We start from the raw sequence: 17,415 nt of genomic DNA on the forward strand, positions 1-17,415 counted from the left end.
CTCGCGCTCTCTCTCTCCTCTTTTGCTCTCTCTCTCTCTCTCTCCTCTTTTGCTCGCGCTCTCTCTCTCTCTCCTCTTTTGCTCGCGCTCTCTCCTCTTTTGCTCGCGCTCTCTCCTCTTTTGCTCGCGCTCTCTCTCTCTCCTCTTTTGCTCGCGCTCTCTCTCTCTCCTCTTTTGCTCGCGCTCTCTCTCTCTCCTCTTTTGCTCGCGCTCTCTCTCTCTCCTCTTTTGCTCGCGCTCTCTCTCTCTCCTCTTTTGCTCGCGCTCTCTCTCTCTCCTCTTTTCCTCGCGCTCTCTCTCTCTCCTCTTTTGATCGCGCTCTCTCTCTCTCCTCTTTTGATCGCGCTCTCTCTCCTCTTTTGATCGCGCTCTCTCTCTCTCCTCTTTTGATCGCGCTCTCTCCTCTTTTGATCGCGCTCTCTCTCTCTCTCCTCTTTTGCTCGCGCTCTCTCTCTCCTCTTTTGCTCGCGCGCTCTCTCTCTCTCCTCTTTTGATCGCGCTCTCTCTCTCTCCTCTTTTGCTCGCGCGCTCTCTCTCTCTCCTCTTTTGCTCGCGCTCTCTCCTCTTTTGATCGCGCTCTCTCTCTCTCTCTCCTCTTTTGCTCGCGCGCTCTCTCGCGCTCTCTTTTGCTCGCGCTCTCTTTTGCTCGCGCTCTCTTTTGCTCGCGCTCTCTTTTGCTCGCGCTCTCTCTCTTTTGCTCGCGCTCTCTCTCTTTTGCTCGCGCTCTTTTTCTCTCTCTCCTCTTTTGCTCGCGCTCTCTTTTGCTCGCGCTCTCTTTTGCTCGCGCTCTCTCTTTTGCTCGCGCTCTCTCTTTTGCTCGCGCTCTCTCTTTTGCTCGCGCTCTCTCTTTTGCTCGCGCTCTCTCTCTTTTGCTCGCCCTCTCTATTGCTCTCTTTTGCTCTTTTGCTCTCTCTCTCGCTTTTGCTCGCGCTCTCTCGCTTTTGCTCGCGCTCTCTCTCTCGCTTTTGCTCGCGCTCTCTCTCTCGCTTTTGCTCGCGCTCTCTCTCTCTCGCTTTTGCTCTCTCTTGCTTTTGCTTGCGCTCTCTCTCTCTCGCTTTTGCTCGCGCTCTACCTTTTGCTCGCGCTCTACCTTTTGCTCGCGCTCTCTTTTGCTCGCGCTCTCTTTTGCTCGCGCTCTCTTTTGCTCGCGCTCTCTTTTGCTCGCGCTCTCTCTTTTGCTCGCGCTCTCTTTTGCTCGCGCTCTCTTTTGCTCGCGCTCTCTCTTTTGCCCGCGATCTCTTTTTCTCTCCTCTTTTGCTCGCGCTCTCCTCTTTTGCTCGCGCTCGCGCTCTCCTCTTTTGCTCGCGCTCGCGCTCTCCTCTTTTGCTCGCGCTCTCCTCTTTTGCTCGCGCTCTCCTCTTTTGCTCGCGCTCTCGCTCTCCTCTTTTGCTCTCGCTCTCCTCTTTTGCTCGCGCTCTACCTTTTGCTCGCGCTCTACCTTTTGCTCGCGCTCTACCTTTTGCTCGCGCTCTACCTTTTGCTCGCGCTCTACCTTTTGCTCGCGCTCTCTCTTTTGCTCGCGCTCTCTTTTGCTCGCGCTCTCTTTTGCTCGCGCTCTCTTTTGCTCGCGCTCTCTTTTGCTCGCGCTCTCTTTTGCTCGCGCTCTCTTTTGCTCGCGCTCTCTCTTTTGCCCGCGATCTCTTTTTCTTTCCTCTTTTGCTCGCGCTCTCCTCTTTTGCTCGCGCTCGCGCTCTCCTCTTTTGCTCGCGCTCGCGCTCTCCTCTTTTGCTCGCGCTCGCGCTCTCCTCTTTTGCTCGCGCTCGCGCTCTCCTCTTTTGCTCGCGCTCGCGCTCTCCTCTTTTGCTCGCGCTCGCGCTCTCCTCTTTTGCTCGCGCTCTCGCTCTCCTCTTTTGCTCGCGCTCTCGCTCTCCTCTTTTGCTCGCGCTCTCGCTCTCCTCTTTTGCTCGCGCTCTCGCTCTCCTCTTTTGCTCGCGCTCTCGCTCTCCTCTTTTGCTCGCGCTCTCGCTCTCCTCTTTTGCTCTCGCTCTCGCTCTCCTCTTTTGCTCGCGCTCTCGCTCTCCTCTTTTGCTCTCGCTCTCGCTCTCCTCTTTTGCTCTCGCTCTCCTCTTTTGCTCGCGCTCTCGCTCTCCTCTTTTGCTCGCGCTCTCGCTCTCCTCTTTTGCTCGCGCTCTCGCTCTCCTCTTTTGCTCGCGCTCTCGCTCTCCTCTTTTGCTCGCGCTCTCCCTCTTTCCTTCTTTCGCTCGCGCCCTCTCGCTCTTTCCTTCTCTTTCGCTCGCGCCCTCTCGCTCTCTCCTTCTCTTTCGCTCTTGCTCTCTCGCTCTCTCCTTCTCTTTCGCTCGCGCCCTCTCGCTCTTTCCTTCTCTTTCGCTCTCGCCCTCTCGCTCTCTCCTTCTCTTTCGCTCTCGCTCTCTCGCTCTCTCCTTCTCTTTTGCTCGCGCCCTCTCGCTCTTTCCTTCTTTCGCTCTTGCTCTCTCGCTCTCTCCTTCTCTTTTGCTCGCGCCCTCTCGCTCTTTCCTTCTTTCGCTCGCGCTCTCTCGCTCTCTCCTTCTCTTTTGCTCGCGCCCTCTCGCTCTTTCCTTCTTTCGCTCGCGCTCTCTCGCTCTCTCCTTCTCTTTTGCTCGCGCCCTCTCGCTCGCGCTCTCTCGCTCTCTCCTTCTCTTTCGCTCGCGCTCTCTCCTTCTCTTTCGCTCGCGCTCTCTCGCTCTCTCCTTCTCTTTCGCTCGCGCTCTCTCGCTCTCTCCTTCTCTTTCGCTCGCGCTCTCTCGCTCTCTCCTTCTCTTTCGCTCGCGCTCTCTCGCTCTCTCCTTCTCTTTCGCTCTCGCTCTCTCCTTCTCTTTCGCTCTCGCTCTCTCCTTCTCTTTCGCTCTCGCTCTCTCCTTCTCTTTCGCTCGCGCTCTCTCGCTCTCTCCTTCTCTTTCGCTCGCGCTCTCTCTTTCGCTCGCGCTCTCTCGCTCTCTCCTTCTCTTTCGCTCGCGCTCTCTCCTTCTCTTTCGCTCGCGCTCTCTCCTTCTCTTTCGCTCGCGCTCTCTCCTTCTCTTTCGCTCGCGCTCTCTCCTTCTCTTTCGCTCGCGCTCTCTCCTTCTCTTTCGCTCGCGCTCTCTCCTTCTCTTTCGCTCGCGCTCTCTCCTTCTCTTTCGCTCGCGCTCTCTCCTTCTCTTTCGCTCGCGCTCTCTCCTTCTCTTTCGCTCGCGCTCTCTCCTTCTCTTTCGCTCGCGCTCTCTCCTTCTCTTTCGCTCGCGCTCTCTCCTTCTCTTTCGCTCGCGCTCTCTCGCTCTCTCCTTCTCTTTCGCTCGCGCTCTCTCGCTCTCTCCTTCTCTTTCGCTCGCGCTCTCTCCTTCTCTTTCGCTCGCGCTCTCTCCTTCTCTTTCGCTCGCGCTCTCTCGCTCTCTCCTTCTCTTTCGCTCGCGCTCTCTCCTTCTCTTTCGCTCGCGCTCTCTCGCTCTCTCCTTCTCTTTCGCTCGCGCTCTCTCCTTCGCTCGCGCTCTCTCCTTCTCTTTCGCTCTCTCCTTCTCTTTCGCTCGCGCTCTCTCTTTCGCTCTCTCCTTCTCTTTCGCTCTCTCCTTCTCTTTCGCTCTCTCCTTCTCTTTCGCTCTCTCCTTCTCTTTCGCTCTCGCTCTCTCCTTCTCTTTCGCTCGCGCTCTCTCTTTCGCTCTCGCTCTCTCCTTCTCTTTCGCTCTCTCCTTCTCTTTCGCTCTCTCCTTCTCTTTCGCTCTCTCCTTCTCTTTCGCTCTCGCTCTCTCCTTCTCTTTCACTCTCGCTCTCTCCTTCTCTTTCGCTCTCGCTCTCTCCTTCTCTTTCGCTCGCGCTCTCTCGCTCTCTCCTTCTCTTTCGCTCGCGCTCTCTCTTTCGCTCTCGCTCTCTCCTTCTCTTTCGCTCTCTCCTTCTCTTTCGCTCTCTCCTTCTCTTTCGCTCTCGCTCTCTCCTTCTCTTTCGCTCTCGCTCTCTCCTTCTCTTTCGCTCTCTCCTTCTCTTTCGCTCTCGCTCTCTCCTTCTCGCTCGCTCTCGCTCTCTCCTTCTCTTTCGCTCTCGCTCTCTCTCTCTCGCTCGCTCTCCTCACATTGTTTTTATGGAAGCACTGCCTAGTAAATATATGTGTGTGTCTGTGAGTCGGGGCCCTTACAACAGTGCTGTCATTTTTCATTTTGTGCTGTGTTTTTTTTTTATTTATTTTCTTTTTGTATATATTTGTAAATCTGCATATTCAGCCCAGTGTGCAATCGTGTAATGGAGAGAGATTTGGCCAATACCATGTGTGTGGTCAGCCCTACACAAGGAGAACTCCTCAATGACCAATTACTATAGTGAAAGTCTTCACACAAGAAGGCAACTTGCGCATTGAGAAACGTCCAATTTCTTTCCAAACCTTAAACCCTTCTCATATTATTCCTACAAAGAAATTGTAGGCTTGTACTCAGTGAAATAAGCCTTCCTTTTATCCGTAATACATAACCTCTTCTCTAAGACCTTTTAGTTCTGGATCAATGACATTATCTGCAGAAGCTTCATGACCATAAACAGACAGGCTTCCAGATATAAGACAGGACTGGGACTTGCCTGCAGGACAGGATTATGTGCCTTCAGCCACATTGGTCTTGTAGATAAGGCACTGGTGGGGAATTGGTTAACACTTTCCTCTGTCAGCTTGACGGAAGTGTCTCTTAAATTGCAGAAGAGCTTCTTGACACTTGTGAGATGAAGATGCAGGTCTGTGAATAGACTCCTCAAACTAGGAAATCTGCTGAGCGGTGATATACTCCGACCTGGCGAGAAAAGTAACAATCTGCCGGCTCAGGAAAACCCCATACACCAATATCTGGTGATCACATCTGTTCCAATTTATAGGATGATGGCCGGTTATTGGACAAGATGATCATATACAGGAGGGATCATGCCTGTCTCAATGAGAGAAGAGGCTAAGCCATCTTTAAGGGGTCAGCTATTCTCCCAATCATGTTACACAAGCCTTGGCACTTTTACTTAAAATTGCTCAAATCCATCCATACATGAGAATTTAAACCAATCTGTGGTACGCATGTGCCGGACAATGGACTTGTTACATAGCAGTCATCTGATCCTCGCCCCGGGGCTTCACCTCCATGAATGCGAAGCACCCCTGCTATCACATACAGACTAGTCTTTTCAGCCAACAGTACAGCATGATAAATTGCTAACCTGGCAGAATTAAAAGCTCTGCAGAGATTTTATTATTTTTGAACATCTCGTGTTCTTTTGTTAGTGGGAAAAAAATTAGAAATGTGGAAGCCATTTTTTTTTCAATTTGCAAGATTTCCTGTTATTTCTTAAAAGGATTTTATGTTTTCAGTCCCCGGGCTAAAGTTTGTTTTAAAGAAACAAACCGTCTTTTGACACCGTCCTTGGGTCATCACTGAGTCTCTGCCGCTACTCCCAGTGTCTATTATTGTCTGCAGCGTGACATGACGTTGACAGCGCTGCAACCAATCAATGAGCTTAGCAGCTCTGCTCAAGTAGATGGCACAAGCGGATGAGCTCGTTGATTGACTGCAGTGCTATCAACGTCATATCACGTTGCAGACAACAGACACCGTGAGTATAAAGATCTGAGGTTGTGGGTTGTAAGTAATCACCTAGACAGGTTAACGATGCAACAATATTTTATTAATCACCGCCATGGTAATAAAGCAATTCCAGGTAAATGGCCAAAATACAGTTCTCTCAGGCCTTAAGTTCCCAATCTGGGATCAGTAGTTCCACTGGCTTTGTATAAGGCCATACTCGCTGTCTCCCAACTTTTGGTTGGCCCACGGATTTCGTATCTCTAGACAGTATAGTGGGTAGCCATGGTCCACGATCCTTTTAGACGACAAATAAAACGATGAAAGCACAGGTATCCAGTAGCAACAATCCTTTTAAGAAAGTTTAAATCCAAACGACATAATCCATAATGGTAACATGTTTATCCATCCATCTTTCCAAGTCCATGGTCTCCATCCTCTTCCTTCAATGTCCTTCCACACAACTCTCAGACTAAATCATGTCTCTCTTCTCCTTCACTGGGCTCAGCCTCCTCCCTCCCACAGCTAATTATGTCTTAGTGGAGATATCACCCGGGTCTGCATATGAGACTCTCTGTGGTGACAGCTCCTCTGCGTCCAATCTTACCATCTACATAAGGGGTCCGTTGGCTGAAAGCACAATGGTCCAAGGTCCCTGAGATAAGGTCACTGAATGGAATTGATACCTGAGGTTGAACTGATGAGCAAACAAATCACTAACAAAACACAGCAGGCAAATTTCTAACAAAACACAAAAATAAGATCGCTGAAAATGGGTGCTCAGTGCTGGCAAAGTATTTAGTAAGTGGCAAGGTCCTCACAGTGAGCGATGATGGAGAAGCAGCATTGAGCTTGTCGGGGGTGAGACAAGCACGGTTTATTTCTTTAAAACAAATTGCAGCCAGGGGATATAGGTTTTCTGAAAATGGAAAACCCCTTTGTGTGTGCCATGTCTGGGCTTACCCTTAATCTGTAAAAAAATCATTGCATTTTGCTGGGGAAACAGCTGCTTCACAGATAAAACACAGAGGCCATAAAATCACATGTTTTGTTAGTAAAACAGCTTTTCCCCATGCAAGTCCACAGGTGCCGTTGTGGTCCTGGCCCGGAAACACCACGTCTGGCCTTAGCCTTAACGAACCCTGTAGACACATTCTAGAAGCTACATATTCAGCAGCTCTGGCTGAGGGGGGAGGATAAATTAAGGGGTCTTGCTGCTCTCCGATGACTGTAGACACCAGAACATGACCCCGAGAACAAGATACAATGTTTGCCTTCTTTTGATAAATGAAAATGTTTCTATTGTTATTGTATGAGACAAGGTGAGAGAAGGCGAGGATAACATTGTAAAAGGAACTCGATGTTCCAGCCTCTCCAGACTGTGTGCTCGCAGCAAGATGCAAGATAACATGATTACAATACGCGTATTCTCTAATAAAGGCATCGGAGGATCTACCGAACGCCTCTGTACCACAGTCACGATGTGCTTACTTGGATTTGTTTCCTCAGATCGTATTCAGAATCTGCTCTCCTCTGAAGACTTCACTGAGCTGACCAAGCTGGCTCTGGTCAACGCCATCTACTTTAAGGGGAACTGGAAGTCACAGTTCAGACCTGAAAACACCAGAACCTTTTCATTTACAAAAGATGATGAGAGTGAAGTGCAGATCCCAATGATGTATCAGAAAGGAGAGTTTTACTACGGTAAGAAAAGTGCTGGACAGTAATCTGCCATTTATCAACTGTGGATTTCTGTGGAGAACATTTCATGGCCAAGGTGATGGCAGAATTCTATAATGGAGTACCGAAAAATTGGCTTTCCCAAACCTTAGACTTGGTTTTAACATCTGGTTCAGTGGACCCCTACTATACTGTGGTCTCAGATTTTAATCAGCTGTCCACTACTGGACAACCCCTTTTTCGGTGCTCCAGATTAAAAAATTAAAAAAATCTCCTAGACTGGTGTCATTCCACTGATGTTGGCACTGCGTCACCCAGTGGTCACATGGCATTGTCCATTAGACAGAACTATTCCGCTACATGGTCTAGTTGTGGAAAACCCCTTTAAAATGACATTCTAATATGCTACCGCCTCTACTATCCACTACAGTAACTTTTCCTGGATATAATTGAATTGGCTACTAATCTATGTGTCCCACTTCCCATGTAGGTTACTGACGTGGCTGCTGTGTCTGATACCCCGACCACGTCCTGATGGCAGAATTAGAATATACCATCCGGCTGCTGAACCGCGCCGATTTTACTAATTGTATATATTAGTCATGAGAAACCTAGGGAAAGTTGTAGTAAACCAACAAACAGAAACAAGGCTGCTCACCACTGCCGTAGAGGAGTCCAATGTGCACGGAACCACGTCAGGCTAAACTCGAAATAGTAGAAAATATAAAAAAATGCTTGTTCCAGCTACTGGGTATTAATTAAAACATTATGCTTTATTTGAAGACATTTAAAATAGTATTGTCAAAAGGGCGCTATGGTGGAAGAAAAAGCGACGCGTTTCGAATGCTATCCAGCGTTCTTTGACAAGAAAGAACAGCGCTGGATAGCATTCGAAACGCATCGCTTTTTTTTTTTCCACCATAGCATCCTTTTGACAAAGTTGTAAGCAGAAGATGGCCCACACACCTACCTATCGCCTACACAGACATGCTTTACTGTGAGTGCTGGAAAGTGTAGAACATGTTAATGCTCCAGAAGTGGATCATCACATTTATAAAAGGTTTTCCTATGGTATAAAGTGAGGGCACATTGCTAGCTAATGGTATCACTTTATGAATGTTAGAATAATGTAGTGCTGGCCGGTGAGGACTTTGGGAACTGAGCCCGCTTCACATCAGGGCTGTGGAGTCGGTAAGCCAAACCTCCGACTCCGACTTCTCAATTTCCATGACACCGACTACGACTCCAACTTCCTCATACATGGCTCATGTTTAAGTGATACATTTACTGTAGCACAGATTCACCTCAGCTAAAAGTCTAGACCCTTAGATCAGGAATAGGACAGACATTTTTAGGACATTTCATAACTTTCCCAAATTTTAATGAAAAAATTTTCCCCACAAACTGCATTGAACTACTGTACCCAATTTATTATATATTTTAGGAGTTGGTCGGTCCATTTCATACCGACTCCACCAAAATGGACACCGACTTCGACTCCGATTCCACAGCCTTGCTTCTCCTCTAACCTCAGCGATTGGAGCTGCTGTTTAACCCCTTAAGTGCCACTGTCAATTTAACAGTGACATTTAACTGTCGAGTTCCAGGTGGCGCCCCCTTCTCGGCCATCTTGATGCTATGGTAGTATTGCAGATCAAATGATCGCAGGTTCATTGTACACCATGGGGACTAAAAATAAAGTAAGAGTAACTAAACTTTTGATATTTTTTATGTTGTAGATAGTGATGAGCGCAAGTTGTCCATTACTCGAGTTTGCCTAGAGTGCTCAGGTATGTACTGAGTATTGCGGGTGCTCGAGTGAGGTGTTTGCGTCCCCACTGCCGCATGTTTCGCGGCTGTTAGACATACACAAAACATGCGGGGATTACCTGTGTTTGTCAGGCAATCCCCCTCATGTTTGTTGGCTGTCTAACAGCCGCGAAACATGGGGATGCGAACATCTCACTCGAGCACCTGCGTACTCAGTGCATACCTGAGCACCTTAGGCAAGCTGTAGTAATGAGAACATGCGCTCATCAATAGATGTAGGCCTAGTATTCTGTGCAGATCCATAGTTTTTCACTCTGAAGACACTCTATGCTTTAAAAGTCAATGGGAAGGCCCAAAAGATGCCAAGAAGACACCCGAGTGTCTTTTTGACCATTTGGCCAGCATTTTTAACTTTCCCTGTTAAAACACCGCTCCAGCATTTTTTGTTTTTATTTTACTGCTGGAGTGGTGCCAACGTCCCTGACCCTACTCTTACACTCACTTGCCGGCATCTTCACCTTCTGTCATCTCCTCTCTTGAGGGTCTCCGGCAGTTTGTGACCAGTGTTTGCTGGAGCGGTGCGGAGGTCACTTTTCAATACAAGTCTATGAGAACCTCGTTCTGGCTCTCATAGACTTGTATTTAGAGCTTGTGAGCGGAGTTTCTGACTTCTGGGGAGTCAGAAGTTGCAGTCATAAGATGCGCCGAAAAAAGGTGAAGGCGCCAGAGGATGAGTGTAAGACCAGGGGAGAGGACTTACATTAGAAGCACCACTCCATTATTGAAAAAAGGTGCTGGAGTGGTGCTTTAAAAGGAGCTTAAAAAAAGAAGGAAAAAAAAAAAAGGAAGACTCCTGGAAAGACAATGGAATGATCCAAGATGTGTGCACAAATCCACGGTTCTTTAGCGCAGTCTATGGCGAACCGGACCCCCACTTATCTGCACAAAACTAAAGGGTTTACAGCATATATATAATTATCTAATTGTTTAATTAATTACCCTTTAAAAATCTAAAAATAAAAAATGTAAGTTTGAATTACTCCTCTTATTCCCAATTCAAAAATAAAGAATTAAAAAAAATAAAGATATTATATTGCTGCATCCGTAATAATCCAATCTATTAAAATACAAAATTAATTCACCCATAAGGTAAATGGCATAAATAGAAAAATATTCCAAATGCCAGAATTGTTGTTTTTTTTCAGTCTCCATTCTTTGCTCAAAAAATGAAGTAAAAAAACAATCAAAATCTCTTATGCCAAGATGGCACTAATATAAACACCCAGCTCCATTGATGGAAAATAAGGTTACAGATCTCATAAAATGGTAGCACAAACCAAAAAATTGACAAACTTCAAATTTTTTGGCCCAAATATAAAGTCCTGCTGTCTGACGTCTCACAACAGCTCTGTCCCCTAATTTCTCAATATTGTACGTTTGGTTGCAGGAGAATTTACTGATGGATCTAATGAGGCTGGTGGAGTTTATCAAGTCCTGGAGATGCCATATGAAGGAGATGAACTCAGCCTTATGCTCCTGCTGTCCAGACAAGAGGTCCCTCTGGCAACACTTGAGCCTCTAGTCAAAGCCTCGCTGATTGATGAGTGGGCTAATTCTGTGAAAAAGCAAAAAGTTGAAGTTTATCTACCAAGGTAGGATACCACAAATATTGTATATATGCTCTGATATGTGTTCAGGCCGCATTAGGATATAGGATATATTACATGACTCCATAGGAGCATCAGTAATTCTCGGTGTACAGTAAGCTAAATCTGGCCTTCTAATAAGAATTCTCACGATGACCTTAGCGTCTCTACATTTATCAGCAGAGATATTATGCTAGGATGGAAATAAAAATATATTATCACAGCCACAAGTTTTCAAGGTCGCTGGATTTGTTTAGGAAGCACGGGTCAGATATGATGATTACATCTGATGGATCCAAATTAGGACATCAGAATATGAGGAAAGAATAGACTTTAATATAGCACTGACCAGGTTCCCATATACAAAAATGCGTTCTTTCCAGTTGGCATGAGTGTTGCATGTTATGGCTTACCCGGTGAGGTGGATTCTCTAAAGTGTAAGTCTGGATAAACAGCTCGGACCGGAGACCTTCGTGCAACGAGATACAGCGGAGTTGGTTAAGCCAGACCGTAAATGGATGGAACAGTGGAACATGTGGATATGGTAGACAGCACTTGGAACAGTGGTGCTGGATATTCTGGATGGCATGTGGAGCAGTGGAGGCAACATGGTTCAGCAGAACTGATTGTGCTTCAGTCAACTTATGTCTGCTGTACCCAGTTATCAGGAGAACTGTACTACATTTCTAATCAGAGGTATTGCTAATATTATTATTACACCTACTACATATTGGGATAGGAGCTTGGAGATGCCCTTTAAATTGGAATTTTCTAAAATGCCTAACCTTTTAATAGATTGAATGATGTGAAAACCTCTCAGGGTTCACAAAATAGTCAGCTCACCCATGGATTTAGGGATCCCTGATGCCCGGAAAGCCTTGTAGTATGGCAAGATACCAACCGAATTCAGCATGGGGTCAAATAAAAAATCATCTTTTATTTAGAGTCCATTAAAATCCATAGACAATAATAACCGCAGACGTGTTTCTGACAAGTGTCCTTATTCATTGCTTACATGTAATTGGCATGGGTACATTCATTAGCATACGTACATTCATTAGCATACGTACATTCATTAGCATACATCGCTAACTTTTAACAGGTACATTAGGAAAGGATCCTAGAGACTATTGGTTTTAGTTGAGAACCTTTGGAATGGAGAAAAAGGTTGATTAAATTTGAATGTTTCATAAAAATACCATTAATCGAGTTAATTTTGAATGTACTGCATATACTGTGCGGCTGTCAGCAGTGTGCATGATTGTACTCTTCTCTCGGATATAGAATTCATATATATTTTTTATCTTACTCCGCACACTAGATATCACCTAGTTAATCATCTTGACGATCCTCCGTACTTGACGTTGCCTAACTCATGTTTCCTCTCTGATCAGGGATTCTGTAGTGAAAGTAATATACAACAATATCTGAATAAATACATTAAAAATCAATTCTGTTCCTGGTAGGAAAAAAGTTCATCTCAGTTTTGGCTTTATTTCATGGTGATACATGGGATACTGTAGGTTAGCAAGATTGAAATTTGATGGAGTGATTCTGTAATTTCCCTACTTAGCTTTGTGAGATGAACTGCTGGTTTTCTCAGCGCTGGCTCCTGATTTAAAATGCAGAAGCGGCATGGATTTTTATCAGAGCACTAAATAAACAGTTATAAATATTTATATCTGCTGACGAGAGGAGGCAAACTATGAAGTGCGGAATACAGATAATGTCCACCGAGAATGAAAAGCCACAACACAAGAGTGATAAGTCCTGTTTCGCTTAATCCTTGTCAGACAGACATTAAGAGAAAACCAATTTCTCCAAGTTTAAAATAACTATTTCTGCTGAATGTTTGGATTAAAGTAAAAATTATTTGCCAATGTGGATTTTCTAAATCGATTTTTACCACCCATTCATGTTTTGCACAATAAAAAGGAGGGAAGAATCATTTTATTTGCTTTGGCGCCTAAGGAAACTACTGACCTGTGTACTGATCCCATAGTAATTGTGTGGTTTGCGTCAGGGTTGCAAAATACAAGACTTTGGAACACAAGGAGTTGAACAATGTTTGACCACAGATGGTCAGACATCTCGGACACACTATAATACCACTATCCCTTTGCTCATGTAGACGGCATGAGCCACAGAGTTTGACTTGCTGGGCGCGCGGTCCTCTTCTGCCAGGCATACTATTGTGTGATGTGTTTTTATTAGATGACGTGTTACTTATGGCATGGGACCTACACACAATCATCTCGCTCAACGTCTGCACCTTCCTACTGGGGTAGATATTTAAAACTTCTGTTTTTGTGACACCTTGTGTCGCGTACTTCTAAAGTTTTTAAATGTACACAGAAGTTTGTGGTGTTCTCCTTAAGGCATGTAGGCTACAGTGCTGGAATCCCTGGGATGTGAACACATCGTACACACAGTTTCGTGGTTGTCCAACAATAGTATACTATGCTGCCAGCTCAGCATTGAAAGCTGTTGACTGTGAAAAGTAGAGGTGTCTTTCTATGACCAATGGAGGGGTCTTGGTTTAAGGAAGATGTCCTTTACAGAAAGTCTGATTCATTACTGGAATACTTGATAATGCACAGATACAGACAGTGGTAGGACCTTTATGCAGACTGTTAATAATGCCCAGGGTGGCATGATTAGAAGATCAGAAATGGGACTAGCCCGGGAAAAGCAATATCCCATCAGACTGCATACACAACACTGCTGGATTAAACATCACTCTTCAAACACTGTAGCGTTAGTTTGTACATTAAAACACATTATAAAATAGAAATCCTTGTGCATTCTGCTATATTAGCAGTCTGTCACTCACAGTGTGTGAAAGACTTAAGTGCAACACGAAGGGATGAGGGGAAAGAAGCTCAGACACTAGGGAAAGGGGGAGTGCAGACCCCTAGGCTGATCTAATAACACCCTGCCTACCCTATCGTCTCTATATTGGTTCCACACCAATTGCCAAGCAGGAAACCTAAGCCCTTGATATCCCTAGAGCTTGGCCCTTGATAGGGTGGTGGGGGTGAGCGCTGGTCAGTCCCCACTATAAACTAAAGACAACAAAGGGGGAAAACTTAGCTTGAGCAGACAGTAGAGCGATCACACCAAACGTCCTCCAAGGGCAAGAGAGAGGAAGCTAGCCGACTGCTATAGCTCCAAACCTGCAGAGCGACTGTCTGTTACATCTGACACACTCGTGACACAGTCAGGGACAGTCAAGGGACCTTAACAGACTACCTTTAACACATCACTTTGATGTACTAATAAAATCCACATGCATAGACAATGTGGACATTCAGCTCACTGAGGAATCAGATTACATGCTGGAAGAAGTCTATTGAGACAGGAGCGAGGAAGCGGAGGACGAAGCTGCGGCAAAGAGACACTCAGAGATTTCTGCTGCTTTCTAATAAGTGTTTTTTTTACTACAGTCCTAGATTCACAGCTACGCTGCTCAGTACTGCTGTATGATGTCCTCCATACTGTGTGTGTGAAACAGATAAGGGGGTAGGCTTTTCTCTTCGCTGTGTACTGGTGATATCAGAGTAGCTAGATCAGAGTCCACTAAAAATTAGAAGCGGAGCTTGCAGAGTGGCAAACTAGTGTAATATACAAGTCATAATTGTCCAGAAGTTCCAGAAAATGATGTATTTCTCCCAGAAAATTATTGCAATTACACGTTTTGCTATACACATGTTTATTTCCTTTTGTGTGTTTTGGAACAACACAAAAAAACACAGAGAAAATAGGCAAATAGCACATAATTTCACACAAATCCTCTTTCTGTTCTCCATGCTTAGTGTGGCGTGCGCGCGCGCACACACACAATGCAAAGATTGAGAGAACTTCTCCCCTTTTTATCTGGTTTCAGGTGTGATTTTCATCTTCCCACACCTGTTACTTGCCACAGATGAGTTTGAACGAACATCACCTGCTTGAAACAAAGTTGTTTACCTACAATTTTGGAAAGCTGCCAACAATTTTGTCCAACCAATTTTGGTTTTTTTTTTGTGAAATTATATCCAATTTGCCTTTTTTTTCTGTTGTTCTAATGCACACAAAGGAAATAAATAGGAGTATAGCAAAACATGTAATTTCAATCATTTTCTGGGAGAAATTCTTCATTTTCTGGAACAATTTCAATGGTGCAAACATGACTGTATGCACAGACATAACAGATTATTCTGAAACAACAGGTACACTTCAACTATATAGTGCATTATGATGAAAGCAAAGAAATAAAGATCTAAGGAAACCATGATCACTTTGCTTGTCCAAAGGCGGCTCCTCTGGGCTTCAAAGCCTTTCAGGAGAGGAGCAGCCTGATATGGCTGATTTCCAGTCTTTTAGTGATCTTGCTCGCCCCTTCTTTACTGTCTGCGCAATGCACCAGGCGTCATAAGAACACTAATAAGATAGGAGCCGAGACCAGATGACAAGTCCACTCTAAAGCATAATTGGACTTGTCATGTAATTCACATGGCATAAGAGGCATTTTATGGGTCTATCGTATAGATAAGATTATACCGATCCTGCCGAGAGGTTCCGTTGCATTCAATTTCCTGATGTTGTTCCAGTCATCTCTCCGCAGTACAAACCTTTTTTTATTCTTAGTTTGAAAAGCTGCTTTAATCTCAAATAACCTGTTTTTATAGGGTCAAAGTGGAAGAAACTCTTAATCTGAAGGATGTTTTGTCAAGGCTTGGCATCGTCGAGATATTCAGCAGACAAGCGGATCTGTCTGCAATATCCGGTATGATACCACTGCAGCATTTGTAACTTCCAGCTTCGGCTGTCAGCATACTTTATTGCTCGTATTTATCTTTTTTATTTATTATATTGCCCAGGCAGCCCATTAATAATACATTGGGGTAATCCGCGCACAGGCTTCTCGCTTCCCACATGTTGCAGAAACGATTCTCTGAATATACATTTAAAATCTTTCGGCTTTCTGAATATAAGCAAAGCGAGGCTAGCAATATTAATTTGTGTTAATGTATCCATTGCTTATAGAGAAAATGATCCAGGCCCTACCGAGCGTGCATTACATGCAGGAGCTCGCTGAGTCGCATTGCTGCCAATCACAAAGTGCGTCATAAATGGAAGAAGCGTTCGATTTAATGTTTTATTACTCGGGCTTGGTAATTAAAGTGGATTCTAGATCTGCTGTATATTATCAGTGCAGAAGCTAACACTGGCTGTAATCAAAATGAAATGTATATATAAAAAGAAAATAGAAATCAACTTTTAAAGAACCATCAGGTCCACTTAAACCAATTTTCAGCCGTCCATTTGTGGTTTATTTGTTTTTGGATTTTTTTTCTTTATTCCACCAATATATTAATAAAGAAGTTTCAGCAAAATGTATATTTTGTAACCTCTCCTACTTATGTATGTATTGGTGTGCAAGTGTGTTAAAATACTTTCCAGCTTTTCACCAGTCCTCTTCTGACCCACTTGACCTGAAATCAGACTTACCGGCTCCTGCAGGGATATCTGTGGATTGGAAGTCACTTTTTCAAAGTAAATCTATGGTGCCTTGTTCTGAGTCTCAGACTTGGGTCTCATTCAGATGTCCGATTTTCCATTTCCTTGAAAAATAGACAGATTATTCTCATCAGAGTTTGATCCGAGTCTTTTGATCCGAGATTTTGTGGTCCCAGTGTCGTCTAATTTTCTCGTACGTGGAGAAATTAAAAAAAAATAAAAAATCTCCACCTCCTTCTCTCTGACGGTCCGTGAAAATTGGACCGCACTTGGATGTTATCAGAGTGCTGTCCAATTTTTTTATTTCTTTTTTTCACTGACTTGCGCTGCAGAGTTGGATCCGACCATCGGATCAAAATCGGACATGTCTCAGCGATTTTTCGGGAACCTCTCTTGGACTTATGAATTGCCCCATAGACAGGTACAAATGATATCCATGAAAATCACAGATCGCACTCATACTCGAAAATCGGGCATTTGAATGAAACCTAATACTGAGAAAGCAGCTGCTGCACAACACGGTATACGTTGTGTGAGCGAAGAGGTGCTGAAATCCGGAGAAGATGGCGGTAGGTATGTTAATTACACTCCATTACATGCAGAATTAGGACGACTTACGGAATACAAATTTTTCTAAGACTTCTTATTTAACACAAGTAAAGACACCCAAAGATAATCTCCTGGAGATGTGGTCAATGCAGCCATTCTCCGGTAGACTTCTTACTGCTGCGAACAGTCCCAAAATGATTAGCACTCCGATACAAATGTTTGTATATTTAAAGAGGATCTTTCTGCGCTCAGGACAAGTCTGTTCTAACAATATTGAATGGGGCATCTTTTTTTTACATTTCTGCATTATTCGTTTACTCTGCTATTTCTCTCGCAAATGTACCAATTTGACTACCAAACAGACTGATAAATCCATAATCAGTTGAACCGGTATCAGAATGCTCCTATAAAACCCACTTGGTAATTTAATATAAATACGTAATTTTAGGTTTTATATATCCCGTCAATGACTATGTTTACATTTCTGTTTGTATTTCCTTTTTTTTCTTTTTAAAGAGCAGAAAAATGGAAATAGTGTTCAGTTACAGGACATTATTCATTTCAATGAGTTTCTTTTTTTAATATCTTCTCAATTTGTATCTGTCTGCTCTCTCACTTTTGGATGGCTTAAAAAAAACACATGATCTGTTCATGTTTTAAAAAAAACAAGGAACGGACACTTCCAATTTTTTTTTTCTTCTTTAAACTTTAAAGTCTATGTGAAATTGATCATGACTGATGGGTCATCATTATGCTTTTCAATTTGCATATTT

The 17,415-nt window shown here is 44.4% G+C and overlaps 1 protein-coding gene across 1 annotated transcript in view; it reads left to right on the forward strand.

Annotated features, from left to right (window-relative positions):
• The window catches only part of SERPINI1 (serpin family I member 1), a 53,283-nt gene that overhangs the window by 25,896 nt on the left and 9,972 nt on the right, over nt 1-17,415 (forward strand). Inside the window, exons 4-6 of the mRNA XM_073674829.1 lie at nt 7,005-7,199; nt 10,393-10,597; nt 15,262-15,359. Of these exons, the coding sequence (XP_073530930.1) occupies nt 7,005-7,199; nt 10,393-10,597; nt 15,262-15,359 (498 nt within the window). The remainder of the gene's footprint in view (nt 1-7,004; nt 7,200-10,392; nt 10,598-15,261; nt 15,360-17,415) is intronic.

This window comes from Phyllobates terribilis, unplaced genomic scaffold, assembly GCF_046119375.1.
Source record: "Phyllobates terribilis strain yellow unplaced genomic scaffold, ASM4611937v1 Scaffold_3__8_contigs__length_932513732, whole genome shotgun sequence".
Classification (NCBI taxonomy): domain Eukaryota; kingdom Metazoa; phylum Chordata; class Amphibia; order Anura; family Dendrobatidae; genus Phyllobates; species Phyllobates terribilis.